The sequence below is a fragment of the Sus scrofa genome, chromosome 15, assembly GCF_000003025.6.
Source record: "Sus scrofa isolate TJ Tabasco breed Duroc chromosome 15, Sscrofa11.1, whole genome shotgun sequence".
Taxonomy (NCBI): Eukaryota; Metazoa; Chordata; class Mammalia; order Artiodactyla; family Suidae; genus Sus; species Sus scrofa.
The window spans coordinates 55,490,810-55,518,791 of NC_010457.5; the positions used below are offsets into that span (position 1 = coordinate 55,490,810).

The 27,982-nt window shown below is 48.3% G+C and overlaps 2 protein-coding genes across 2 annotated transcripts in view; one reads left to right on the forward strand and one right to left on the reverse strand.

Moving 5' to 3' along the window:
• DUSP4 (dual specificity phosphatase 4) lies at positions 275 to 17,651 on the forward strand. Its single transcript, XM_003133392.4, has 4 exons — positions 275 to 1,148; positions 10,939 to 11,084; positions 12,726 to 12,945; positions 13,558 to 17,651. The coding sequence occupies exons 1-4, from the start codon at positions 716 to 718 to the stop codon at positions 13,941 to 13,943; spliced, it is 1,185 nt and encodes a 394-aa protein (XP_003133440.1). The 5' UTR covers positions 275 to 715; the 3' UTR covers positions 13,944 to 17,651.
• Positions 23,065 to 27,982, reverse strand: part of TNKS (tankyrase) — a 167,671-nt gene continuing 162,753 nt past the window's right edge. The window contains exon 27 of the mRNA XM_003133396.5: positions 23,065 to 27,902. Within this exon, the coding sequence (XP_003133444.2) occupies positions 27,816 to 27,902 (87 nt within the window). The 3' untranslated portion in view covers positions 23,065 to 27,815. The remainder of the gene's footprint in view (positions 27,903 to 27,982) is intronic.

A 27,982-nucleotide genomic window follows, 5' to 3' on the forward strand; every position in this document is an offset into this window, starting at 1 on the left:
TCCTCTAGGTCTAGGTTTTATGAATGGGCCTGGCGGCGAGCTCAGCGCTCCCTGTTTACTCCGCTCTTTGTGACGTCTCTTCCCCGTGACTGGGCGCAAGCTGCCGACACTCCATTCACGCGCTGGGGCGGGCAGAGAGGGAGGGGCCAGCCGGGAGGGGGGGAACTGGAGGGGGCGGGCAGCTAGGGCTAGGGGCGGGGTAGGGCTCTGGGCCCAGAATGGAAAGAGGCGGGGCCTCCCGAGGTAGTAATGAATCTGCCCCCTCCCGGGGGAGAGCAGAGGAGCCTTAATAAATCTATAAGCCGAGGAGAGGAAACTCTGGCTGGGGCAGAACGCTGAGCTCCGGCTGCTGTGGGGGAACGGCGAGCAGAACGGCAGGCGGCAGGAGCAGCACAGCAGGCAAAATACAATAGAGGAGACTACAGAAGAGAGCCCTTGGCCCTCTCTCGTAAACACACTCCCCTCCATCGCTACCTTTCCCTGGGCACCGTGCTGCCTGGCGCCCGAGGCCGCTCGGACTGCTATGTAACCGCGAGGCTGCAGGAGGAAGGGGACCGGGGAGAAGAGGTTCGCCCGTGGGAGCCTCAGGGGGCCAAGTTTGAAGCCACTTCTGCTCGCGCCTTCCCTTAGCCCCAGCCTGCCCCTTCCTGCAGCCCAGCTGGCCCAGGCGTCCTTCGCCTCCTCTTGTGCTCAGCAGCCGAGATTGCCGGCGACTATGGTGACCGTAGAGGAGCTGCGGGAGATGGACTGCAGCGTGCTCAAAAGGCTGATGAACCGGGATGAGAACGGCGGTGGCGCAGCCGGCAGCGGCAGCCACGGCGCTCTGGGGCTGCTGAGCGGCAGCAAGTGCCTGCTGCTGGACTGCAGACCATTCTTAGCGCACAGCGCTGGTTACATCCGAGGCTCGGTCAACGTGCGCTGCAACACCATCGTGCGGCGGCGGGCCAAGGGCTCGGTAAGCCTGGAGCAGATCCTGCCCGCGGAGGAGGAGGTCCGCGCCCGCCTGCGCTCCGGCCTCTACTCCGCGGTCATCGTCTACGACGAGCGCAGCCCGCGCGCCGAGAGCCTCCGCGAAGACAGCACGGTGTCTCTGGTGGTTCAGGCGCTGCGCCGCAACGCAGAGCGCACCGATATCTGCCTGCTCAAAGGTAAACGCGGGCGCTGGGCGCGAGCTGGAGGGTCAGTGCGGCTGAACAGTCCGTGCGGCTGGACTCGGCCTCCTGCGCCTTAGTGGGCAGAAGTGCCCAGAGGGAGTCGCAGCTGCGGGATGGGATCCCCGCGCACTCCTTTGTGCGTATTGGTGTCTGCACGAGTGTGCAAGGATTCTGTGCGTTTGTGTGCCAGCGCGAGTTCCTGAAGTCCTCCGAGGCGATGGGGCGCAATGCCTCCGTCACCTGCAATTCCGAACCCTTTCGGGCGTTTCTGAGTTTGTTTACTTCGACTAACGGTCTGGCCTTGCGAGTGAGGCTATCCAGCTGCGTTGCCCACCTTCGAATCCAGGGAAGTGCTCCCAAGTGCCACCGTGCGGGGATGGAGGACAGATTAGGCCTGTTGATTTGGAGTGCCGGGGCCCTGCGCTGAGTCCAACCCGAGATCCCAAGAGGTGGGGAAAGCGGTGAAGGAGGGTGAACACCGGAGTGGAATCGGCCCTGCGGGTCCTGCTGGAAACCAGCCCTTAATAAGTGCAGTAACAAGGCTGGGGTTATGGGCATGGTGTAGAGCGATCTGTATCTACTCTTCTGTTGCCCCACTCCGAGCTCCACCTGGAAGGTGGCCAACCTCTCCAGCTTCGGGGTAGAGCAGGCTCTGGGAGCGGAAGGCGGGAGGTCCGAGCATAGAGCGGACGCTTGGTGGGATCCGGCCTCTTAAATTGAGGTAGCAAAGTACGACCTTTTGTTCAGACCCGACTCTCAGACGGCGGCGCGTGCTTAAGTGCGAAACCCTTGGAGAGGGGAGGTCTCGTCAAACCAGCCAGTCGGAAACCCGAAAGGGCCGAGGGCTACCCAAATAACTGGAGGGCCGGGGCGCCGGCCGCACCTGCCAGAAGGTGTCGGGCGTCGGGGAGCAGGCAGGGCATGTGGGGTAAGGGCGCCCCTGGCCAAGCTGCGCCCCTTCCTCCCGCGCCGCATTCCGCGCATTCCTTCGCCCTCGGAGGGTCTTCTACTCTGAAGCCTAGAGGCGTTTCGGACCCCGGCCATCAAAGAGCCGCCCCTTTCCCTGCTGGTGCCCCTGGCCCCCTCCCTGCTGTCCTTTCCTCTCCGGACCCGCACGCCCGAGAGGAAGGGAGATGGGGCGGGAGGTGCGGCGGAAACCTCTCCCCACCGCCCCTTCCAAAAAGCACAACAACGCGGCTCAGTGCCGACCCGCTGGGCTTGCCCCCGTGAACAGCGGGGGGCTTTGTTCTCGGCAGTTGTTTCCTGGCCATTTGACCTGTCAGCTGCTGGGGAAATGCTGCTGTTGACCTTTGGTTGAACTATTAAGGCGATTTTGCTGATTTTTCTTTCTCTGCGAGGGCGGCCTTTGGCACCTCCGTTTGAGCCCAACCCTCTTCCCTTCTCCAAGCGCTTTAAGAGAAAGTGCCAGGAAGGGCCGTGCACCGGAAGGACCGGCCGCAAAGCTGGGCGAGCAGAGCTCTGGGGCATGGGGGCCCCTCCTCCCCGGTGCTGAGCTGTACCTGGAGCCCTGCAGCCCCGGACAGGGTAGAGTGCCGGGTCGAACATGCCACCTGCCCTCCCTTGGCTGGTGCTGGCGCCCGTGAGGAGGCGGAGATAAATTTCTCTGGGACAAAAGTCCCTCCGAATGGCAGGGGAGGGGCCAGGGTGTTCCCGTGCCACGTTGCCCTCGATCGCTCCTGATTTGGAGCCCAATCGCGCGCCTGCCTTTGTAGTCCATGAACCCCGAACCCTTCCCGAGGTAGGGCAGACGCACGTGGAGTCCGGTCGTTTTGTTTTGTTTTTCTTCCTGGAAGAAATCCGGAGAGGACAGCCCTAGGGTTTCCGGGCGCGCAGACACTCAGGCCACTCTCCCGGGGAGGGAGGCAGAATTTTAAGGATTCCTCCTCGGGATTGCAGCACCTCCCTGGTTGCCCCGAACCCCGCCGGAGGAGAGCCGGCAGCCAGAAGGGTTTCGGGGCCTCCCGGCGTACGCGCCGTCCGGCGCGAGGCAGTTGCAAATGTGACGACCGGGTAGGACCGGTAGCCTCTTGGTAAAACGACAGTCCCCTGGCTGCTGGCGAGGTGCCCGGCCAACGGAAGGCAGTGTTTTAAGGGCTGCTTCCTTCCGAGGCCTGCACTGCCTCCTGTTGTCTGACCTGATGCGGGCAGTGAGGATGGTTCTCTGCCTTTCAAAGTCCACATCTTCTTGAGAGGGAGAGGGTCCAGGCCTGGGCTACGGGTCGAACCTTTCTCTCTTCAAGAACAAGCCCCTCAGGAATAGCCAGGAGAGATTCAGCTTGATCTTTCTAAGCAAAGGGAGCCTCCGTTTGTAAGCAGCCGCCTAAAATTCACAGAGGTGGGGCGGCGCGCGCGCGCGCGCGCGGGGTGCGGGGGGGTGGCCTTCCAGCTAGTTCTGCTGTGGTGGTGGAACATCCCTGAGGTTAACTGGGTCGTATTCTGTTCAACTTAGCTTATTTTCAGTTATGGGGCTAAGCAGAGATGGTCTTAATACAGTTCCTCTTCGCTTTTGCTTCTACAGAAAAGGCATCCCTGGCGAGGGCAGAAAGAAATGGGCAGTGTCTGCCTGCAGCTATGTGTGTTGCAGGGGGGTGGGGGGGTGAGCTGGAGGGGGGATGACGTGTACCCCTTTCCTTAGAGAAGCCAGGGGAATGCAAGAAATGTGGGTTCTTGTCAGGGGGCTCTGGGGATGAGAAACTAAAGGGAAACTGGGAAAGACATGCCCCTTAGATGATCTTTACTAAGTGCCTGAATTGATCAGGGGGTGGGTGATTGGGGTAATTTTTTCCCACCGGAGTTGTTCGTTTTATTCTGCAGCTAATGGGCCTTTCTTCATGTCTCATTTCGTGTGCGGTGGTGGGTGTGGAGTAAAAGTGGCAAGACATTAAGCCAGTGGAAGACTGATTGTTGGTGTCCCCATCCTCAGGGGACAGTAAAAATAGCTGGGTAAATTTTCCAAAGTTCTTTTTTCCTTCTTGGCCTCAGGCTATCTCATTCTAGCAATTAATTGCATTAGTTGGTTACTCATTACAGGTAGTTAATAACTGATACCACAGGCAAGAATTCATAGTTGAGAGTAAACTTCACTAAATATCAATGAAATGCTCTCTGGCCTTTACTTTTTCTAACAATACTCAAGTTTTGCCAAAAGCAGTAACCCAAATCACTATACTTTCTGGTCTTTTGGCTAATAAAAGATTCCCGTTGAGGGTTTTTGTTTTGTTTTTAACTCATTTTGTTTAAAATCTTGTAAGGCATTTTTGGGAACAGTTTAGAAATTTCAGCTTTTCATATTTTATTATAGTACATATACCCATTGAAATCCCTTTCTCTCTCCTTCCTAGATCCTAGGATTAGGGTTCTAGATGCCCCCTCCCCCCACCTGCCTGGGTCAGTAGAGAGAGACAAAAAGAGTATATTTTCCTGCCCTTAATAGAAGTCATTCTCACAATGAGATCCTGCTCTATGGCACTGGGAACTATATCTAGTCACTTAGGATGGAGCATGATAATGTGAGAAAAAAACATATGCATGTATGTATAACTGGGTCACCTTGTTGTACAGTAGAAAATTGACAGAACACTGTAAAACCACTATAATGGAAAAAAAAATCATTAAAAAGAAAAGAGAAGGTATTCTTTACCTCCTACATCCCTTAAATAACAAATCAATCAGTTATGCAGAAATTTTGGGTATGAAAACATGGCCTTACTTTTCCTTCTGTCTAAAATCTATCTCAGCTCATGACCTGTGTCAGTTCTTATTCAAGACCTGATTTAAAAGCCATCCTGGAGCTATTTTGAGATATTGGGAAGATCAGCTAGCTTTTACAGCTTCTCCCTCTGGGTTGGGACCTACATACTGAGAGTCCACTGGCCCGATCATACAGACCCTGACAGTATACTCTCTGTAGAAAACAGCCACTTAGGCCCATAATGAATACTCTGGGTGGGGCCTGGGGTCAAGTAGCCGCCTAATAACTCCAGTAATTGTCTTCTGCCTTTTCTATGTCCGTTTGCCCCACCCACTCTCATTTCCAGGCCATCAGAGGCACCAAACAACATAGCCCAAGTCTGAACCCCTCTTTCTTCCAAAGGGAAAAGGACTGGCTTTTTTCCCTGAAAATAGGATTCAGTGTCCATGATAGCTGAGAACTGTTAGAATTACAAAAAAAAAAAAGAAAAAAAAAAAAAGAAAGTACATCTTAAAGATAATTTCTAACCCCCCTAAAGACTTAGAAGGAATGAAGCAAACTCATCACTCTTTGCATCATTTGACTGGATGCTTCCAAGCAACAAAGGCAACTAAAGACAGGATGCAGGTGTAAATTGAGAGGGACAACCTGGTCATTTTTAAGTCCATCACAGCTCCCTTGGACCCATCCTGTCCTGGATGCTTATAGGAAAGGTGGGCTGTCCCCATCCAGGTGGGCTGTACTGAGAACTGAGGGAGAAAGAACGGGTGGCCTTTTTAAGGAACCAAGGAATTCCTTGAAAAAATTCAACATCTGAAACCAGATAGCTGGTTTCCTCACTGGGAGGCAGTTCCTGTCTAACAGGGAGGAAGTCTGACAGGACGAAAAGTTGCTACTCAAAGGAAACCAGCTTGCTGAACAGAGCAGATGGCACAGGAGGACCGGGGAGGCCTGCAAACAAGGTCTGGCCGGGGTGTGGCATTAGGTGTCAGCCAGCTGGCTCAGGAAGTGGGCCTTTGCATGGAACCCCAAGGTGAGAAGCCCAGTCAGGTGAATTTTCCAATTTACTCAGCGCTTTCCAGGTAGTAGCCACATCGAGGGACATTCTCAAAGCCAAAGGAACGTCACATCGCCCCAGACTTCCTTACTGGGCCTCCTGTTGATAAGACGTCCCAAGAGAGCAAGGCCATGAGCCCTGTCTGTGGACAGGTGTATTCTGAGTGTGGAGAGGGTAATGGGGAGAAAGCGACAGCCACATTAAGATCCATGGCGGAGAGCCCAAGCGATGGTTTTCCTATCCCAGACCCCTGTAGGAGTCCTATTATGGTCAGAGGACCAGCACGACACCAGCCTGGGCTTTCAAAAAAGCTTTTTCACGTGTTCTTTCCCTCCTCTGCCTGGGCAGGAGGGCGGCGGGTCCTCATTTTCCATAAACTTTGAAAATTGCCTTGCTGTGTGTATGAGGGGGAAAAAAAAGAGCACAGCATTGAACTGTAGATGGAATTATTTCTCAAGGAAGTCGGCTGGGAAATTATAGACTTTTCCCCCCATTCCCCTCCCCCCCACTTTCAGGTGTTAAAATTAAGATGAGAAAATGAGAGCTTTAAGACCAAAAGGTATATCATTAAAAAAGAACACGGGAAAAAACACGGCAAAATTAGTCAACCTGTTCCGGAATTACATTCAGTGCAATGTAGGGAAAAACCAGGTGGGAATTCACCAGCATATGTGTTGGGAAAGTGTATTCAGAAGACAGAAATCAGGTCTTAAGGCACCTGCTGTCAGTGTGTGGTTTGCAAATAAGTAGATCGTGGGCAATCAGGATCACAGAATATCATAACTTGGAGATGATACGGTCTGGAATCCTTCCATTTTGAAGGTGGAAACCAGGGCTTAGGAGGGAATGTACCTGCTCAGGCTTACAGTAAGCCCTGGGACTCCTCCACATCTGTCTGTCCTGTCCACCCTGCGCATCTGCAGGGGCCACAGGGCAGACCCCCACCCACTGCCGTGTCTGCAGTGGCTGTAAGCTTTCCCTCCCACTCATTGTGGATAAACCTTGGAGATCTCAGATTAGCTTTTAGGGGAAGGGCTGTGGCTGTGGCACCTACACAGATGAGGGAGGGGGAGCGAGCCACCCAGTAGAGAGGATGGGGAGCCATCTTTGGCATTCCCACCCACCGTAGGAAATTCAGTTTCATTTCTGTCATGACCCAGTATAGGGCTACTCTACTTAGTTCTAAAGGATTTGACATTTTTTAGAGTAAAGTGATCTGTACGTTTATTACATTCTTTGAGCTATTGAAATACAAGAGATGGAAGGCATGAGGGTTGCCCTCCAATAGTTCCTCACCTGGCCAGGTGTCTGCAGCCCTGTACTGGGTTAGGGATGCTCTTGGGCTGGAAGGTAGGCAGCAAAGACTTCGGCCACCAGTGCAGTGGACAGGGGAGAAGAGCCAGCAAGTGAAGTCCCTATGATGGGGACCGTCACTCTGAAACCAGAGTGCTATGAAATTATACCCTCAATGCATTTGAGTAGTTTCTGTTCTGTTTCATTTCATTAAATTAAAAAAAAAAATGCTGTCACGACTCCTCCGTGACTACCTTTATGTAGTTAAGCATTTCAAAGAAGCAGAGCTCCATGAAATGTCAGCAGTGCCCTGTTCACGTCCTCTCTGTTTCTGCATAAAAATTTTTCTTCACACGATGAAAGCAGCAGGCGAGCCCCCTAGAGAAGGACCAGCAGGAAGGCAGAGATGGGCAAGTGGCAGTGTGGGCCAGGTTAGAAGTGGCTTTCAGCCAGTGAGCTGAATGCTGGCACTGCCCTTACCTGGGGGCCACCCTGCACCTCAGTCTCCTCTTCTGTAAAGTTGGGGTTAGTCCTGCCTTCCTCAAGGGCTGCTGGTTGGACCCTGTGTGGGGAGATGCTGACACTTCATGAGCATTTCCTTTTAAGAGGATCTATCGTTTTTAATAACATGGATGGATGGGACACCCAGAAATGGCTTCCGGGGTCGTGGCCTGCACCTTTCCCAACCTGCGCTCTCAGACCTGGACCACCTTGAGATAGGAATACAGACTTACAGGAAGAGCAGCTCTGGGCCCAGTGTGCATTTGCTGCCTCTCCAAGATTTTGGCCCCAGCGAGGTGCTTTGGTGACGCTCCTTGTGACTACCAGCCACAGACACCAACCCCTTCCCAAAGCCAGCAACAGCTCAGGAGGGAAAACCCTTTCCATTGCTGCCACCCATGTGGGATATGACCTGTGCCTTGAACAAATCTGCTTCTTCACGTAGATCCTTTCTGATGGTTCTTTGAAGATCCCCCGGAGGGGACTTAACTTTTCAGTGATCGTTTTTCTGTAAGGGTGTTTTTTTCCTGACTACTGCTGCCTCTCTGTCCTGGGGGAGATGGCAGATAGTGCCCCTCTGGTCTGCTCTGGCCCCTGCCCCACCCCCTCCCCCAGGGTCAGCTGCAGGTTTAGGACCCCTCTGGGTTCTGCTGCATCCCCGGATTGATGGATGACCACCTGCTCTGACTGGGCAGGGGACACCGGGGCTCAGGAAGTGCCTGCTATCTGTTGTTCTGCTGTCTAACCACCGGCTCTCAAGTCTCCTCCTGGAAAAAGCAAGAAAAGCCCAGGAGGAGAAAATGTCTATAGAGTCTGAGAAGCTGCCAGTAAAGCTGGAGTCCTGCATAGGTACCAAAAAAGGAAAGCATGGTGCTTCTCCCCAAGGCAGAAAGCAGGCTGGAGACTCCAGGTCTGGATGTTTTGTCACATTTTACAGATGACCAAGAGGCTCAGAGAGGTGCAGTGAGGGCTCCAGGCTGCACAGCTGATGAGTCATGGGGCTGGCATTCAACCCAGTCCTGGGAGTCTGACTGCAAAGGCCTGGTGCCTTGCCCTGTACCTTCTCAGCAATGGGAACAATGTTCTCTCGACCACACTGACGCTACTTGGCTTCTGCTGCCCGTGGGGCTACTCTTTCTCTGGGCCCTTGGAACCTGGCCTGGCCCCAGGGATGAGCTCTTGGAGAGCACCACTCAGGCCTACATCCCTTTGAAAAAAATGTATTTGTATAGCTCAAATTATGTCATAAACTCATGGATCATTTTACTAAAAAAATATTTCAGGAGTTCCCATCGTGGCGCAGTGGTTAACGAATCCGACTAGGAACCATGAGGTTGCGGGTTCGATCCCTGCCCTTGCTCAGTGGGTTAAGGATCCAGCGTTGCCATGAACTGTGGTGTAGGTTGCAGACGCGGCTCGGATCCCGCGTTGCTGTGGCTCTGGCGTAGGCCGGTGGCTACAGCTCCTATTTGACCCCTAGCCTGGGAACCTCCATATGCTGCGGGAGCGGCCCAAAAAATAGCAAAAAAAAAAAAAAAAAATTCAAATCCCCCAGAAGTCTATAGGGTCACAAAGTGATGGCTTTTCATATTGATCATCAACATAGATGTGTTGATTGACCCACTTCTCCTTGCACTTTCTTCAAAGGGCTGCATCTCCTGAAGTCTCCCACCCCAGGGGCCCGACATGGGGACTTCAGCTGTGGGCACCTGCTGGCTCTTTTTCCACCATCCACTGCATTGGGGGCAGCAGTGTTTGCAGCCTTACAGGAAAGGGGACAGCTGGGGTAATAGTGGGAGGGCAGGCTGGCTGCTCCTGTGATGAGATGTCCCGAGGCCAGCGGCACCACACGTCTGAAGCAGGCGGTACTGTAGGCCCTTCTAGCAGGTTTTCCCTCCAGGGAGGCTGGTCATTATGACTCAGCAGGAGCGAGGGCCTGTGACCAGAGAAATATCCATTTATATATCCTGAGGGAGGGAGTCGGGGGAAGTAGGAAGCCTCTGGCCAGAGAGGAAAAAATGCCTGCCCTGTTTCTCTAAGCCTTATGATGTGGCGAACCATCATTTTCCTTCCTCTCCCAAGGGGCAGTTTCTAGGGTTCGGATTCAGGGCAAGTAACTGACTAACCATCACGTGTTGATATGTTGGAAAATGGCTATAAACAATGATGGGCACAGTGGCACCCACCCTATCACTTAGTCATAAAGATTTAACGAGGCCAGCTACCTACATGACCGTCAAGTTGACTGGATCCGTTAGGGTGGCTGTGCACAGCTTGCAGACCCTACTGAGTTCATTTATAATCCATTTTTGGTGCTACAGAACCTGAAGAATAAAAATACAAGCAGGGCCAAACGTTAACAATAGATGATAAGTTTCCTGCAGATCTAAAGCGCCAGAGATCACAAGAAAATCAGAGCTGCAGGCTGAATGTCTCTCTTCCTGGTGTCCTCTGCCCAGCTCCGCACAGCCGGCCCTCTGCTGCGTGGCACTAGCACTGTTCCAGAGAGGCTGGCCATTTATCTCTTTGTATTTAAAAGACCTCCCTTGCCCGGAAGATGATCCCACAGAGAACCATTCCAGGGCTTAGCCACTCTCAGGTCAGGAAATCCTCCTTTGCCCCAAACCTGTATGTAGCAAGAGGGATTTATTTAGATTTAAGCCCGTTTCCTCTTGTTTTGTCCCCTTGTTGATGGAACAGCTGTTCTTGAGGCCATGCAATTGGCATTTGTTTGGCTGCTGGGATCCAGAAGGGCTGGTGTCAGGGTAATAGTTTTTTAGTTCTCTCCCACGTTGGAGAACCTCTCAAAAGGGATGGCTGGAGTTCGGGATAACGGACATCTTTGTAGGTCCTAGGGCCCAGCTGCAGGCTGCCCTAGTGCACATGGAAATCCCCGAGTGGCTCTTCTCTCTTCCACGCTTTGTCCCTTCTGCATCCCCTAGCACCTCCTCCTTTGTGTATCTGCATCCTGATCCAAAGTCTTGTCCCCAAAGCTTTCCTTCTAGCCTTCACAATGCAGTCTTAGCCCATTGTAGTCTCTACATCTCTGGAAGGCTCTGTAAGCCATTAACTCTGGGTCCACAGCGCCACCCAGTGGCAAATGCAGGTGTAACCAGCCCCAGCCACCCAACTGCTCCCCTCGATTGAGGCAGGATTGAGCTGTTCCTGGTTTCCCATTGGCTCAGTGACCCCATTAACCTGAGCATCTTTCTCCTTTACAGGTGGCTATGAGAGGTTTTCCTCTGAGTATCCGGAATTCTGTTCCAAAACCAAGGCCCTGGCAGCCATCCCACCTGCTGTGCCCCCCAGCGCGGGGGAGTCCTTGGACCTGGGCTGCAGCTCCTGTGCAACCCCGCTGCATGACCAGGTGTGGACCTTCTGTTCAGAGTTCTGCTTATCAAAGGCTTCGGACACAGTGCCTCAATTTGGGGAGAATGTGCTGAGCACTGAGTATTGGGGTGTGATGTTAGGTGGAGCCCATTCTTTTCCCCTCCCCTCTCTCATTACCCTCACTTAATAAAGAGTATAGGAGTTCCCATCGTGGCTCAATGGTTAACCAATCTGACTAGGAATCATGAGGTTTCGGGTTTGATTCTTGGCCTTGCTCAGTGGGTTAAGGATCCGGCATTGCCATGAGCTGTGGTGTGGATCGCAGATGCGGCTCAGATCCCGCATTGCTGTGGCTGTGGCGTAGGCCAGCAGCTACAGCTCCAATTAGACCCCTAACCTGGGAACCTCCATATGCCGGACAAAAAAAAGACAAAAGAAAAAAAAAGTATAAAGGAGTTCCTGCTATAGCTCAATGGGGTCTTTGGCATCTCTGCAGCACCAGGATACAGGTTCTGATCCCTTGCAGGGCACAGTGGGTTAAAGGATCCAGCATTGCCACAGCTGCAGTGTAGGTCACAACCGCAGCTCATATTTGATCCCTGGCCTGGTAACTCCATAAGAAGCCTCCCCCCCCCACACACAAAGGAGGATAAAGACAAAAGTACCTGATCCGGCCTCTCGAGTTATGTGCAGACAAGGGTGTGGGCTGCTCTGTGGGAAGCTGAGACCTCAGCCCTGGTTCGCAGCAGTCGGACTGCCCACCCCACATATGAGCTAATCACAAATGCTAAATGTACATAAATGGTCAGCCAACCCTCCTCCCAAGAAGACCAGTTTATGCAATTACATTTCCAACAAGCCCACCCCTTCCAGCCCTTTGCTTTAGATGGAGACAGAGTGAATTTTTTTTTTCTCTTTTCTCTTTTTAGGGCTGCACTCATGGCATATGGAAGTTCCCAGGCTAGGGATTGAATCAGAGTTGCAGCTGAGGGCCTACACCACAGCCACAGCAACGCCAGATCCTTATCCCTCTGAGTGATGCCAGGGATTGAAGCCAAGTCTTCATGGACGCTAGTTGGCTTCATTACTGCTGAGCCACGATAGGAACCTCTAGACAGAGGGAAACTTCTGGGGTCCAGAAACTTCTCCCCATATCAGATCACTTGTGTTGCTCTGACTCAGAAAAGTGTCATTAGTTAAGCCAACATTACTTCATTTTGCCAGGTAAAATGTCTTGTCTGTCAGGCTGACATGGCACCTATTTTTGTTGTGCCAGCTGAAGGCACGTCCAACCAAATAAGTACCTGAGCCACAGAGCAAACAGCTCAGCGGTAATGGTGTAAGCTTTTCATGTCACTAATGGTGGGATGAGGCCAGGGTTGTACTTCTACTTTGTTTGTCACAGGGGAGGTGAGCTGCTAGAACCCACGGCTGGGGCCCACAGCAGAGCAGAGTATAAAGGCCAGGGAAGCCCCACTGGGCCCATCACTCCCTCCAGCAGTCCTGGCAGGACATGGGGGAACCTAGGGGGGCTGTCCAGAGGCAGTCTCCTCTGGGGCCTGGGAAAGCTTACCTCAGACTGTCTTCACTGTCCCCGTCCCAGACGCCCCCAGGGCTCTGCCTGGTTGTCTTACACTTTTAGTGTTTGGGGGGGCTTTGTTTTCCCTTTTTGCTGCAGGGGGGTCCTGTGGAGATCCTTCCCTTCCTCTACCTCGGCAGCGCCTATCACGCGGCCCGGAGAGACATGCTGGATGCCCTGGGGATCACAGCCTTGTTGAACGTGTCCTCCGACTGCCCGAACCACTTTGAAGGACACTATCAGTACAAGTGCATCCCCGTGGAGGACAACCACAAGGCCGACATCAGCTCCTGGTTCATGGAGGCCATCGAGTACATTGGTAGGCTGGCTCTGGCCAGAGTGCAGGCTCCAAGGCCTTGGGGTGGGGGGAAGGAGGCGGGAGGGGAGAGGGAACCACTTATAACTGGTGTGTGGAAGGAGGGATTCAGGATGGGCTATATCTAGAGGCTGCCTGTTTCCCCTCATCCTAGGGGGAAGGCTTGCCCTGGGATGTTGTGTCAGGGACAGGAAGACAGACTTACAGGAAGAGCAGGTGCCGCTAGCTTATGGAGCCAAGAACCTTTTCTTTGGACTTCTGGGGCTGCAAGGAAAAGACTTGGGGCCTGGGGAGGAAGGCAAAGGCACAGTCAGGTCTTTGTTTTTGTTCCTGCAAATGAAAACCCTTTAAAGAAGGTGTTCTGGGATTGAGGAGGCTTTAGCACCTAAGCTAGTACATTTGTTTGGTTTGGTCTGCAAAGTGCCCTAGAAGGGGTGGAATTCCAGAGGCCCTTCCCCGTAGGTTTCCTCTTCTCTGGCCTGGGCCTGGGCTGGCTATTCCTTCAGTGCTTTGGCAGCAGGTGGGGTGGGCATCCAACAAATTGACCCCCGCACCCTGGTCCTGGCTGAGGGGTGGGGACTCCGGGGCCTAATGGCACCCCACTCTCTGCCCCAGATGCGGTGAAGGAGTGCCGCGGGCGCGTGCTAGTGCACTGCCAGGCTGGCATCTCCCGCTCAGCCACCATCTGCCTGGCCTACCTGATGATGAAGAAGCGCGTGAGGCTGGAGGAGGCCTTTGAGTTCGTCAAGCAGCGGCGGAGCATCATCTCGCCCAACTTCAGCTTCATGGGGCAGCTGCTGCAGTTCGAATCACAGGTGCTGGCCACGTCCTGCGCGGTGGAGGCCGCCAGCCCATCGGGCCCCCTGCGCGAGAGGGGCAAGGCCACCCCCACCCCCACGTCGCAATTTGTCTTCAGCTTCCCGGTCTCCGTGGGGGTGCACCCGACCCCCAGCAGCCTGCCCTACCTGCACAGCCCCATCACCACCTCCCCCAGTTGCTAGAGCCGGCTCTCTGTCCAGCCCGGGTGGCCCCTGTGTGGGCAGCAAGGCAGGACTGACCAGCAGGGGGTAGACAACAAAGCTCCTTCCATCCATCTCTCTTTGGCCAAACGTGGGGCCAGCTAGATTGGCAATAAGGACCTCGAATACATATTTAATGCCAACAGGCAAAACACTCCAACTTAGAGCAATAACGGCTTCCTCGGCAGGCAGGGAAGACCTGGGTTTTGGTTTGTGTGTCAGTTTTACTTTTCAGATAGGAATTTCTTACCTCATTTTTTTTTAAGCAGTAAGGCTTGAAGTTATGAAACCCACAGATCCTGGCAAATGTGCCCACCCAGTTTTATTAAGGGGGGAGGGGAGGGGAGGGAAGGGACAAGGCGAAGATAAGTTTGCCAGAAGTGCCTGGTTCTGTGTGCTTGGTCCTTTTGTCGTAATTACAGGATTTTTTTTTTTTTTTTTTTTTTTTAAGGAAGTCTTTTAGGACACGGTTTTCCTTTTTTAGTCACCAACCACAGATGAATAATTATACTTGGTAATAAATAAAGGTATTTATTAAGAATTTCCTCAGTGTATGTAAGTAAAAAAGTCCAGTGACAGTGAATTTAGAATAGATTTACCTGGATGCAGATCAGCGGAACTCAGTGGCAGGCGGACGGCAAAGCTGTTAGGAAGTCAGTGGTGTGTACAGGTTAGTGTGATGGTCAACGTGCATTTGTTACCGCTGAGAAGCGGCAGGGTGAGGGGGTGGGAGGAAAAAAAGAAGGGATTGCTTTTTCATTACAGTCGCCTTTCCCAATCCGTGGAGGATTGATTCTAGCCCACCTGCCCTCCTTCTGCGGAAATCTGTAGATTCTGCACCCTCAGAAACCTGCGGATACCACGTCCACCGATTCGGAGAGTTACTGTACTTTTGAAGTTGGTTTTTCGGCGCATGGACCACTGATGCAACAATACAGCTGCTTCTGGTGATCAGTAACCCAGTGTAGCTGTGGAAGCATTTTTCCCTGCCTGAGAATCTGCGTATCCTCTGTGATAAATGCCATATCATATAAGGTGCTCCAAAAAAATTGGGTGCAGTTCAGATGTTCCTACAGTGAATCGTTTGGCAAGGCCACTGGGGAACCCCGCTAATGAGAGGCCCGCAATGGATCCTTTTGGAAGTGGAAGCACCATCTCTTTTCTCCTTTGCATAAATCGGAGTTTTTAATTTTAGGGGGTTTGCTTGGAATGAAAGTATACCAACGAATTCTCGTGTTCTTAAAATTCCTGGTTTAGATGAATATTGTAAAGGCTGTCTTGTATAAAAAGGGGAGTGGACACCCCATTTCAGGTCCTGTGGAAATCTAGGTCGGCAAGAGGGCGTGAGTGAGGAGTGGGGCAGACTCATTTGCGTGGGAGCTGGCTTCAGGGCTTCTGTGAGGGACACCAGGGGCGCTCCGAGGCCGTTTGAGATCCTTTCTTGGAATATTGGCATTTTCAGGGCCTTTCCAAATGGAGGAATGGCTTTTGGAGAAAGAGGAGGTGGGGTGGGCTTTGGGGGAGGGAGGAGGGAACACACCACGTGTTATTTAATTTGTAGTATTGTGGAACAGTGCTGTTAGGAGTGCCAGGTTAGAGGTAATTGCAAACTTGTCTAGAAATGAGAGCATGTTTTTTTTTGTGTGTGTTTTTGTGTTTGTTTTTTAAGCCCTCTGAGGATCTACGTGATGAACATTCTTGCTCACCCATAAATAACTTCAAGCCTCAATGTCGGGACAGTGTTGGAATGCTCCTTCTCATCCCCGCCTCCCAGGCAGGACCGGGTTCCCTACATTTCCTTCCATAAACATGAACCTGTGTTGGCCTCATTTGCCCTGACTTTTGTCTAGCCCTGTCTTGGGTGTGGCCAGAGTTCCCACTTCCTGTTTTTAGAAAAGCCTTCCCTCCTGGGAGCTGCTTAGCTGAATCATTAGGGATGAGATGTCGGGGGCTTGGGGTTCCTGGACAATGGGCCTATTAGAGATGGCAAGCTGGACATTCCGACTTTCCCCTTGATTCCTGGAAGTTGCTTTATGTTTTGTGATGAATGAGGTTAAGTGAATTCTACAACTGAAAAAATATGGGTTCCAACAGGCAGGTAGGTCTGAAAGAGGAACTGCTTTGAGGGGGAGGAAAAGAAGCTTCGGGTGAGTTGCTTTTTGTGGAATGAGTGTACATTTGCCAAAACCTGTGTGCATCCTGCTTTCCCAGACTGGATTCCAACCACACAGACAGTTGGAGCCCAGGACCCGCCCAGCCAGGTCTTTTCTCTGCTTTCCAATTCACGTCTTATATCTCAATGTCAAACCACTATTTATAAAGCCATTTTCTTTGTACTTGATAACAGCAGGAGTCGCAAACTTTTAGAAATGAAATAAGAAATAGGCTTGATTAGAAACGGGGATTTGGGGTCACTATTCTCCCATCAGAAGCCTCTTTTTGATGACTTGGAATATAGCTCTAAGGAAGATGGCATGGCAGGGTCAGTCCAAATGGCCAATGTGTTTCAATAGGCATCTCTCCCATGAAGTGGTTTCTGTGATACGAAATCTCTGTAGCGGTCAGAAAGCATTGCCACTTTCACCCATTATCGACTGTGCTGCTGACTACGAAGGCAGTAGATTCACTGGATCTTTTATGGAGACTGAAGACTGCTGCCAGTTCCCTCCCGGCTGGCATCTGTGTGACCTTAGGGTATTGGTGGAGCCTTCCCCTGGAGTGGGAGCTGCCAGCCTGTCATGGCGTCCTTAGGCCATTTTCCTCATGTCCCCATTCAAGAGGGTTTTCCCCAATGTTGGAGAACCATGAGAAAAAAAAATGTAAAATCCTTGGGAAGATGGACAGGAAGGTAGGATGGTGATTCAGATGAGAGGAGAAGGGGGCTGTTAGTTTGGAATTGGCCACCAAGCCCTTAGGTGGTGGTTCACCTTGGCTACGCATTAGCTTCACCTGGGGAGCTTAGAAAGCCTGCCTGCAGGCTATCCCAGGCTATCCCAAGTGCACCAGGATGTCCAGAGGAGGGACCCAGGCATCAGTAGGTTTCAAAGCTCCCCAAGTGATGCTCTCCCTGTGTAACCAAGTTTGGGCCATGTTGGGTGGCAAGGCAGTCTTGGAGGCCAAGGCTTTGTAACCCAGAGCTTGCTTGTTTTGCCAGGGGTTTGTCACTAATTCAGCGTGGGCTCCAGGCCAGTCTCAGTTCTGCCGAGGGATGAGATATTTTCTGTCAGGAACTCAAGGACATAGGGCCTCCCGAAAGAGGCACTCTCACATAAGCTCCTTTCAAGTCAGCTGATCTTTGGGGGAACTGAGTATAGTGGCTGGATGTTGGTGTTCTTCCTTGGAAGTTGCCTTGTCTCTCAAGGATGGAGAGTAGTGCCACCTCTTTGAGGATACCCCTCTTCCCCTCGGTGTGTGTGGGGGAGACCCTGCCCTTCCTTAAAGTTTTTGAGTCACAGGAGAAAGAGGCTTCTTCAAGACAGAGCAATGCAATACTTGTAACTTCTGTAAATAGCCCCATCTTTCAGAGTGACGTCATTTCTACATTTGATATGCTTGTATTTCTGTAGGATGTATATAGTTTAGGGGATTTTGTTGTTTGGTTTTGTTTTTTAGAAAAGTCAACATGTCTGTTTTTATTTATTGCTTGAAGAAAAAAAATCATTTGAAGAAAAATAAATACATTTTCAACCACCTGTGTCTTGGTTAATCCTTTCCTGAAAAACCGCATTGCTATGATAACTTGGGAGATCTCGGTTATTTGATAATCTTATGTACAAAGTAACGTCTCCAGCAGAGACTGGCTGGTCAATCTGTGAGCTCCCTAATCAGCACTCAAGGGACTTGCCACCGTGGCTCAGCAGGTTATGAACCCAACTGGTATCCATGAGGATGCGGGTTCCATCCCTGGCCCTGCTTAGTGGGTTAGGGATCCAGCGTTGCTGTGTCGAAGATGTGGCTTCAACTGGGGTTGCTGTGGTGGTAGCGTAGGCCAGCAGCTGCGGCTCTGATTTGACCCCTAGCCTGGGAACTTCCATATGCCACAGGTGTGATCCTAAAAAGACAAGGAAAAGCTGGCACTCAAGGAAGGTGACAGGAGAAGGCTGATGGGAATCTCTAAGAACCAGACCTCTAGTCAGAGAAATAGGAAGATGTGAATAATAAGAGACAGATGTGCTTCATCTGAGAGTCTGCTTTGTGCCAAGTACAGGATGAGGTGATAAGAACGGCACCCAGGTGGGAGCAGTCAATCTTAGACATCCTGAGCACAAATAACTAGGGCTATGGCCAAAGATTGCACAAGGAGTCACCACTGCTGGGACACCCTTCCCCATCGATAAGGGGATCCAGCCTGGCTCACAGAATCTTAGGAAATGTTATGGACCTCATATTCCCACATACTCTTGGGAGCATGGAAATAGCTCAAGCTCAGATAGAAGAAAAAAAATGGATGAAATTGCTCTAAGTCAGTGGTTCCACTGCGATCTGTGGATTGCTTATATCGGATCGCATTGGTACAAATTTCCCAAATTGGAAACCAAAAGCATGTTAGTAAACATGCATTTCTACTCTGTCAATTATTCAACATCATTTTGAAAGCACTAGCCAATGCAATTAGCAAGTGAAAGAAACGAGGTACACAGTTTGGAAAGTGGGAGGCCAAATTATTTCCATTAGAAATAAGAATTCAGCAAGTGGTTGATTGGTAACTTAGCATGAAAAAATCAATAGCTTTCTTATATGAAAATAAAATGGAAGCAGTAGATCCTGTTTATAATATCAGCTTAAAGATAAACTGCCTACATTAAACTTCCCCAGAGATAGGCAAGACCTATCTGATGGACACGGTAAAAAAGCCTACCTAGCAAACACTGGAAAAGGGAGTTCCCTGGTAGCTCAGTGGGTTAAGGATCTAGCTTGTCACTGTGGCCATGTGGGTTCGATCCCTGGCCCGGGAACTTTTGTATGCCTGGGGCACAGCCAAAAAAACCTCCAAACAAACAAGCAAACAAACTTGAAAAAAGCGGAAGGACAATTTGGAAAGATTTTTCCAGAAAATTAACCTATATGTTTCATGTAATCTCAAAACAGGATTTGGGAGGAACGTGGCAAAATGATCCTGATTTACCTGGAGAAACAAACTTGCAGGAAAATTGAAAATAGAGGGGAGGGAATGACAAAGTTGAGGGGTAGAATTTATACCCTTTTGCACTGGGCATCCATTGCTATTATGATAAAAGAGTTTACAATATTTTCATAGGATATTATTTTAAAAATAGGGTTCTTGGGCCTAAGACTCCTTGCATGAAAACTCCCACAAGTGAGTCTGACTTCCAGCCCACTTGAGGGCTGCCTGGTACAGATCTGACCTCTAGCAACTACCTTCTCTTCACTCCCCTGCTGTTATAACCCCCCATAGCCCACATCACTATTAGTGTTATAATTTACCCAGGAACTTAGTTGTGTAAACCAACAACTGTTTTATTTAGCTCATGAATTTGGAGATTAGAAAGCTGGGAAAGGAATCTTGTGGCACAGCAGGCTAAAGATCTGGCATTGTCACTGCAGCTGCTCTGGTCACTGCTGTGGCGCAGGTTGGACCCCTGGCCCAGGAACTTCTGCAGGCCATGGGCACTTGCCGCCCCCCACCCCTGCCACCAAAATGCTGGGAAAGTCTCTGCTGGGTGGTTCTCACTAGGGTCTCTCTTGCGGCCAAAGTCAATGTTGGCTGGGCTGCTGTTCTCTGAGGGTTCAGTCTAAATGGTGCTGCCCATCTAAACGGCACTCCCATGATTGGCCAGTTGTTGCTGCCTGTCAGCTTACAGACTTGAACAACAGGTTCAGTTGTGACTGTGGCTTTAAGCACCGTACCCTCTCCATCCTCTGCAGCAGAGCAGTCAGACTCCTTACAAGATGGATCAGGGTAAGGTGAAGGCATGAGTATTCCAGCCAGCAAGGTGGACACTTCACCCTCTTCTAGGTTTTGATTTTAGAAGTCACAGAGCATCACTTCGTCTCGACTATTGTTTCAGGCCTGCTCAAGATTCAAGGGGAGACCAGCCACAACTTGCCATTGGATGGACAGAAGGTCAAAAATGTTTTGCATTTTTTTCTTCTTTTGACAGAACATTGTAAATCAACTATAATAAAAAATAAAATAGTAAAAAACCTTAGAAAAGGTTTTATCATCACTTTAAAAAAACCATCACACCAATACACAGAGAACCTACAGAGAACTTTTCTAGTTACCTAGAGACCCTGAAAATGCAAGTTTCACCTTCTTAGAGACATTGGTTATCCAAGATCTCGTCCAAGGACCAAAGCACAGCTTTCAACCACTATGCACACTCCTGCTCATGCTATATTGGCCCCATCTGATTCAGAAAGCATCACAAGATAAACCTAACCTTAGATAAAGAAGTGCTGGAGAGGAGTTCCCGCCATGGCTCAGAGGTTAATGAACCTGACTAGCATCCATGAGGACACGGATTCGATCCCTGACTTCCCTCAGTGGGTTAAGGATCTGGCATTGCTGTGAGCTGTGGTGTATGACAAAGATGTGGTTCGGATCCTGAGTTGCTCTGACTGTGGTGTAGGCCAATGGTTGCAGCTCTGATTGGACCCCTAGTCTGGGAAACTCCATTTGCTGTGGGTGCGGCCCTAAAAAGACCAAAAAAAAAAAAAAAAAAAAAAGAATTGCTGGCGAGAAGAAAGCTGTAAAAGAACATCACAGGGAGAAAAGGGGGGATGGTTTGAAGTCACCCCTGATGTCAGGATCCGTCCCCCCACAACATTAGGGCTTATCTTATGTCTGCTCTTACAGTACTCTTTTCACATCTAAGTCCACCTGAGGTGTCTTTCCTGCCACACGGTGAGTGCCATAGGGACCAACTGAATGCACAATATGAACAGTTAGAGAAAAGTTTTATTTTCCCAACATAATGCCAGGGGTTCCATCAGCTTGCAGGTTAAACAGGTTCAACAGGCAAGTGGAGCTCCTTGATGTCCTCTTTCAGAAAGCAGAGGGTGAGGGACAAAAGGTCATCCGTTCCATGTGACAGACAGTGAAGTGTAGATGGATCTATATGCTGTAGGATGATTCTACTTCTAGGGTGTGCCCATCGCATGTGGAAGTTCCCAGGCCAGGAAGCAAACCTGCGCCACGGCAGTGACAACACTGGAAACTTAACCCACTGCCTCACCAGGGAACTCCGGGAAGGATGACTTTTAATCATACTGTCTTATGACTATAAAATAATAAGGAAAAGTGAATCATGCCCAATGATACAGGTTTACAAGCGCTATTAATAGAGCGTGCGACCTTAAACTGAGTCACAACTAAGGCCCTACCATCGAAAGAGGCAGGTATTCCACATGCCTCTGTCCACCTCCGCCATATGACATGAGAGGAGGCAGGAGGAGACTGAGCCATGGGCGTTTGCAGGCCTTCGAGCTGCCCTGGAAGCCGGTGTGAGATCTGCTTCCCAAGTGAACATCCGTCCATCTGTTGCAGGGAGCTCCCTAAAAGGAAGCTGTGCTCTCTGCTATTCTGTATTTCAGGGACTCCAGTGTGGGCTCAGGGGCGAGGCTAAGGCACTTCACACAGGCCTCACTGGGCAGACAGAGGCGGGGTTGTCATTTGTATTCTGACAGTTTTAGGTCAGTCCTGTTAAGTAAGGTTGGTCAGATTGAAAGGAACAAACAGGGAAATGAAGACTCTTCCAAGTACACTGCTATCCACCTACAGTATACTTTAAAAAAATTTTTTATTGAATATTAAACAGTTACAAGTACTGTTAGACATTTCGCCAAAGCACAATTACAGGTTAAATATAATCATAAAGATGTCTTGAATAGAAACCCACCACGTAGGCAGGCTGAGTTCCTTGATGCCCTCTTTTGGAAAGTAGAGGGTGAGGGAAAAAAGGTCTTCCATTCCATGTGAAAGATAGTGAAGTCTAGAATTGACATGCTGTCAGAGATTTTCCATGACCAAATCGATAGGGTTGCCAGATTGAGTAAAACAAAACAAAACAAAGCCAAAAAAACCCCCAACATGTTAAGTCTGAATTTCAGATACTTTTTTTTTTTACAGTAAATATATGCCAAATAATGCATGAACCATACTTAAGCAAAAAAAAATAGTTTATTTGAAATTCAAACTTAACTGGGTGTCTTGTATTTTATCTTACAGTTCTACAAACAGACAGATGCAAAAAAGAGAGGGGAGGGGATTTGAACCCCTGGCTACTGGAAGGTCACACAGAGACTACAAATAAAAACATCACCAGTAATGAACAAAGAGTCACTACATTGGTTACGTACACAGACCAACATCACAATGAGAAAATACAATTACTACTCCAAATGCTGTTGTCAGGAAACATTCTAGATTTCCTCAAAGCTGGTTTGGTAAATGTTTTGGAGAAACCTCGTTGCTACAAGTACCTTTTCAGTTTGTAGATATGAAAGACAAATACTACAACCACAAAGACAAGATGAGCTTGAAAAATGGAAGCAGAAACAGGTATTATATGCTCATGAGAGTTTACCTATTCTTTGTAATGAATACAATGGCTATAAGGTCAAGGTCATCTTCTAGGCCTAGGCTATTAGCTTTGAAGGTTTTGGTTCCTTTCTAATTTTTACTCTTGTGATTTCCAGCTTTCCATCCTGAACCTTGGGAGGGGCCTGGGAGTTTGTGAGGGACCCCCGCCCCAATGGGGTTTAACTACATTTCTCTGCAAACGGAATCAACAAGGGGCTTTCAGGGCAGACTGCAGAAAAGGGCAAACAGATGAAAAGTAACGAAGCGGATTCTGAAATCTGTTTGAAAAGAAGAGTGGTGGAGGTGGGGGCGGAGATGAGAAATTGCGAAGCAGAAAAGAGAAAGAATGAAGAGTCAAAATGCCATCATCTCTACTGTGGAATGTTATTTCAAAGGAGGCCGAACCCTCTGGCAGATGTTTAAAACTGATCACACCTGTGAGAGTATTTGGTTTTAGGATATAAAATCTTCAGTGTCCTACTCATTTATTACCATGGTTTATATTTTAACATGTTTAAAAAAACAGCTTGTGCAGCATGCAAATTCTACATGGTGTCATTTTAAGAGCTGTTGCTCTATTCCCACATGCACGAAACTTAAGGGGCTTTGAAATCTTTCCAGAATTTCTCTAAACCAGAAGACTTGGTACTGAGGAAGTTTAGAGGGAGAGAAATTGGGATGGATTGATTCTATCAGCTCCTTTGCATGTAAGGGAGCATTGTAGCATTGCTTATCAAATAGACTCTCATATGTAAGCTTACCAGGTGTGAGATACATGGAGATACACCTGACTTCCTGACACCTTTCACACACTGAGAAATGGAATTACAGCTTTGTATTTATTAGGATATAAAAGGTTAAAAAGTTTCATGGTTAAGGCATTTCTAAGATGAAACATTTAATTGCCTTTTTTTTTTTTTTTTTTTTTTTTGCTTTTTAGGGCGGCACCTACAGCATATGGAGTTCCCAGGTTAGGGGTCAAATCGGAGTTGCTGGCCACAGCCACAGCCACAGCAACTCGGGACCCAAGCTGTCTGCGACCTACACCACAGCTCATGGTAATGCTGGTTCCCCTGACCCACTGAGTGAGGCCAGGGATCGAACCCAAATCCTCATGGATACTTGGATTGTTTCCGATGTGCCACAACAGGAACTCCCTCTTTTTTTTTTTTCTAATGGCTGCACTTGTAGCACATGGAATTCGATGACCACAGGGAGGCCAGGGATCGAATCTGAGCTGCAATTGCAACCTATACCACAGTTGTGGCAATGTTGGATCTTTAACTCACTGCGCTGGGCTGGGGATTGAACCTGCGCCGCCACAGAAACACAGGATCCTTAATCCCATGTGCCACAGCAGGAATTCCTTAATTGTCTATAGATTTCAGAATGTACAACGTTCTCTGAAAAAACCCCACTTTTTAAAAAAGATTTTTTAAAAAAATGCATTACCTCTTCATATGCTATATGTGCCCAACTAAAGCTCAGGTATTACCTTCACAATTGCTTTCTTTCCATTTCTCTGTCACTGATTTGACGTCAAACAAGTTTAACTGTAGTCATTAAGTAAATGTCTGACACATGAAACCCTATCCTAATGTTAGTTTTGAGTGTTGCCTGAATGGCTAAAAGCTAAAGTTCTATGCAAGATAATTGCCCAACAGAAAACCCAGAAAAAAGGCTGTTTATCAGAGGTTATCGTATATATGGGATCTGGACAAATTGGGGGAAAGGTGCTTAAAAATATACACCATTTCTGTTTGAAAGCATTCACAGGAATCCAGAGGGTTCAGATATTAAAAAAGAAGGGCAAGCAATGGCCAATAACCTTTGTGCCGTTGGGAGATGTATTTAAATAGAGAAAAACATGGAAAACTTATTGCATTTTAACGCTCTTTCAGTGTAGACCAAAATTTTATTTTTTTGCATAAAGGCTATAATAATAGAATATTAATCTATTTTATGTTATTTGCCACATTCAGGCATTTATCTGCACATAGCAACGCACTTTGCTATTTTGAGAGCAAAGGGAAATTAGTGTAGCCACCAATACCAAGCTCAAACGAGCACAAGGATGCTATTTCACAAACACATCCTAATACTATTTATTCTACTTACGTTACTGAAAAAAGCTAGAAATTCCAAATTCCAAGAAGGAAAAGGTAAGGAAGAATTCTGGTTGCACTGCTATTATTTTGCATAGAATTAAAATGCTTGGGTCCATGCAACGTGGCAGAATCTGCTGAGCAGAGCACATGAGGCCTAATACCTGGCTCTGGTTGTGATGTGGAAACAGAGAGGTGCAGTCGGCTTGTGCAAGAATCAAGATGGAGAAAGTAGGAAAATGAGGGGGGCTGGTGCTCAAAGGCAATTGTTGGTGCTACTCATAATTCCAGACTAGCAAGTGGGGAAAAGGGAAGGAGGAGGCGGCCAAGTACAAGGAGAAAGTGTTCAGTAGAGCACTTAACTTACGCCCGAGTCAAATATCCAGCTGGCCCATACGTAGTAGCCTGGACCATCAGGTCTAGAAGCCCTTTGATGTCAGAACTGCAGTAGAGCTGGCGAAGGCGCCTGGATTCTCTCTTCTATACAGTTTGGGAAGCAGAGGCATCATTCAGGGGAGGCCACACTAGAAGTCCTCAACTTGCTAGTGTTTCTATATAGTGCATACACAAGAAATTAAACGGATTTCAGCCTAATTTAATGCTATGCTTTTATATTCCAAAGGGTTTTTCACAGTGCTATAGGTGGAAATTCCAAATGCAATCAACTTTTGCTAACTTGAATGCACTCATTCATGATGACCTTTGGTTTTCAAGTTTCGAAAAAAATGTATTTGGCTCCTGTGAGATATCAATTAACTCATTCTCTTTAGCAGAGGAATAATATGTACACATTCTTTCAAGAAATACCACATACTTGAATCATTACAAGACAAGAAGCACAGCAAACGTCTTCCTTACACAGTACCTTTACTCGGCACACAGAACATCAGATGCATAACATTGGCAGTTTAAATATTGAACCACAGTTTAACTTCTCAAGTGTAAGGCTGAAGTTTTAAAACCGGCACATCCATTAATCTAGTTAGCATGATGGAAATGACATATAACCACAGCCAGGTAGTGGCTTATCTTTTTAATGACGCTATAAAGCTTTTGGTATCTATACCGTATTAACCCTTTTACTTAACTAAAAATCACAGCTGTGTTTACCATTTTAGACTATATCTAATTGGGGAGGCAAGTAATATATACACTTTTACAATTACTGAAAACTACGGAGATGCCAATTCTTTCAACCCATTGTTACACACAGCAAAAAAGAAGGAAGGGAGGAAAAAAAGCCCTCTTAATGAACATCAAACTGGAAGCTTCATATGGAATCTAGGTGCTATTAAACAAGTAGCCAAGACACAAACACCCAGCTTGGGTCACTAAAACTTCAATAGAAGCAACAACTGAGGCTAATTCTTGATTTAATTTTGAGGACCCATGCAAGATTCAGCTATAAAACTCAAAACTAGTTCCCGATGCCTAGTTCTAGCATTGGACTCAAGCCAAAAGGAAAGCAAAAGATGTATTTTAAGAGCCTATTCTAGAATCTTTGCATGTAACCATTTTATTTTTCTTAAGGAGATTAAATGAGGTCACAGCTTAATCAGCCTGCATTAAAAAACAAATTAGTTTTCAGGACTTTAAGTTGAAATGGTAAGTTTGTATCACACTTTTTCCTTTTTCTGTTTTTTTTTAACCACATATAGTGTTTTTACTTCATGGCTCAGTAGACGCAGAACACGTCAAAGTAAAGAAGTTGATGCACTTAATATTCAGTTGAGGTGAAAAGGGCAGGTGTGAGAACTGTAATGGATAACTTTTCACAAGTGTCAAAGTGCACATGACAAATGTTGATAAAAAAAGCAAAACAAAGTAGTGATTTCATGAAAAAAAAAGTGTGGTTATTTCTCCACCTTCATTTCAAAAATAACTGAAAGAGCTTTGGTTTCCATTTTTGTTTTGTCTATTAAGAAGTTTGAAGAAATGGTTCAAAAATTTAGTGCAGGGACCTACATAAACTATTTGAAGCACCTCATTTGAAATAAACCCCAAATCTGGAGTAAACAAAAAAGTTCCTGCATTTGTGCATAACTAGTGACTAAACAGGATTTGGATCCTAGTTTTCTAAACTAGAGGAACAATAAAGTAATATTTTTGTGACTCCAATGAAGTACGATAATTCCACTGAATTTGGAAATAAGGCAGCTAATTTGGGGGCGACAATTCTGGTGGTACGGCTTACTGACGAGAAGGCGGTTTCCTCCGAGGCATCCTCGGTCTTTCCTGCTGCTGGATTACAGAACTGCACAGCCCTCCTGAGTCTGAATGCTGCTTCTCCTGAATTCACAGGCCTCTCTGGCAGTTTCCTCTCAGAACTCACGGCGGCAGAACTCAAGCCTCTCCCTGGCTGGCCTCTGCTTGGCCTCCAGTACCGTCCTGAATGCCTGGGAAGCAGGCTTGTGTTGGAACAAGCAGGTGGCCTCACTGGCTTTGACTGCTCTGAACTTGGGAGCTCCTAAATCAGGTTGCTGTTTGTGCCTTTCCCTTGTAAGACTGGCTAATCAATAACAGGAAACCAAAACGTGATGTTTTTCCTTTCCGTCTCAGTTTCCTTTGATAAGTACAGATATAAAATAAATCAGTGGGGGAAAAAAAAAAAGTGGAAGTGAAGCCTTGCTCAGCCAGAAGCTTGGGTTACATCTCTGGCGAGTTGAGTCAGTGTGACTCTGTGCAAAATCCTCAAGAAGGCTCTGGCTCATTTTCAAAGTAAGCAACAACGGCAATGACAATAACCAATTTAAAAAAAAAAGTGAATGATGCATGTTCAGAAAAAACTAAAAATGAGCCTGTCATATGTGGTGGATATTTATTATATACACGTGCCCCACATATCAAAGCAAATGTAGTGTGTGAATTGCAAACATTTGGGAAAGTATTGGTTATGTTTTCTTTTTTCCATTTCCAAGGCCGGATCAAAGCAATCCCGTTTTAGAAATGGATAACTGCAATGAAAATGAGCCTGAGATATGTTAAAAGGCCGCCCCTGTAAACATTTCCTCAAAGGGAACAGTAGCAATTGAGTATGTATCAGTTACTCATACTCTATTCATCACGATAGCAATGCTTTATAAAAGACAAACAGCTTATTTCTAGGCTGTCAGGGATTTATAGAATATTGATTTTGTTGAAAACAATCCACTGTAGTCCAGTCCCAGGTTTAAATTCCATCTGGCCTTTATCCATGGGCATTCACTAGGTCTTCTGCTCTGCGGCGGTTGCGGTCTGTGAAGGAGCTTCTGGCTTCATGATCTGGTAAGTGATGAGATACTCAGGGTAGGCCTGGAGATGACAGGAAGGAAAATACATCAGCCTTTTGGCAGGTAAAAGACTAAAGCCCTGCTTACCATGCAAGCTTCAGA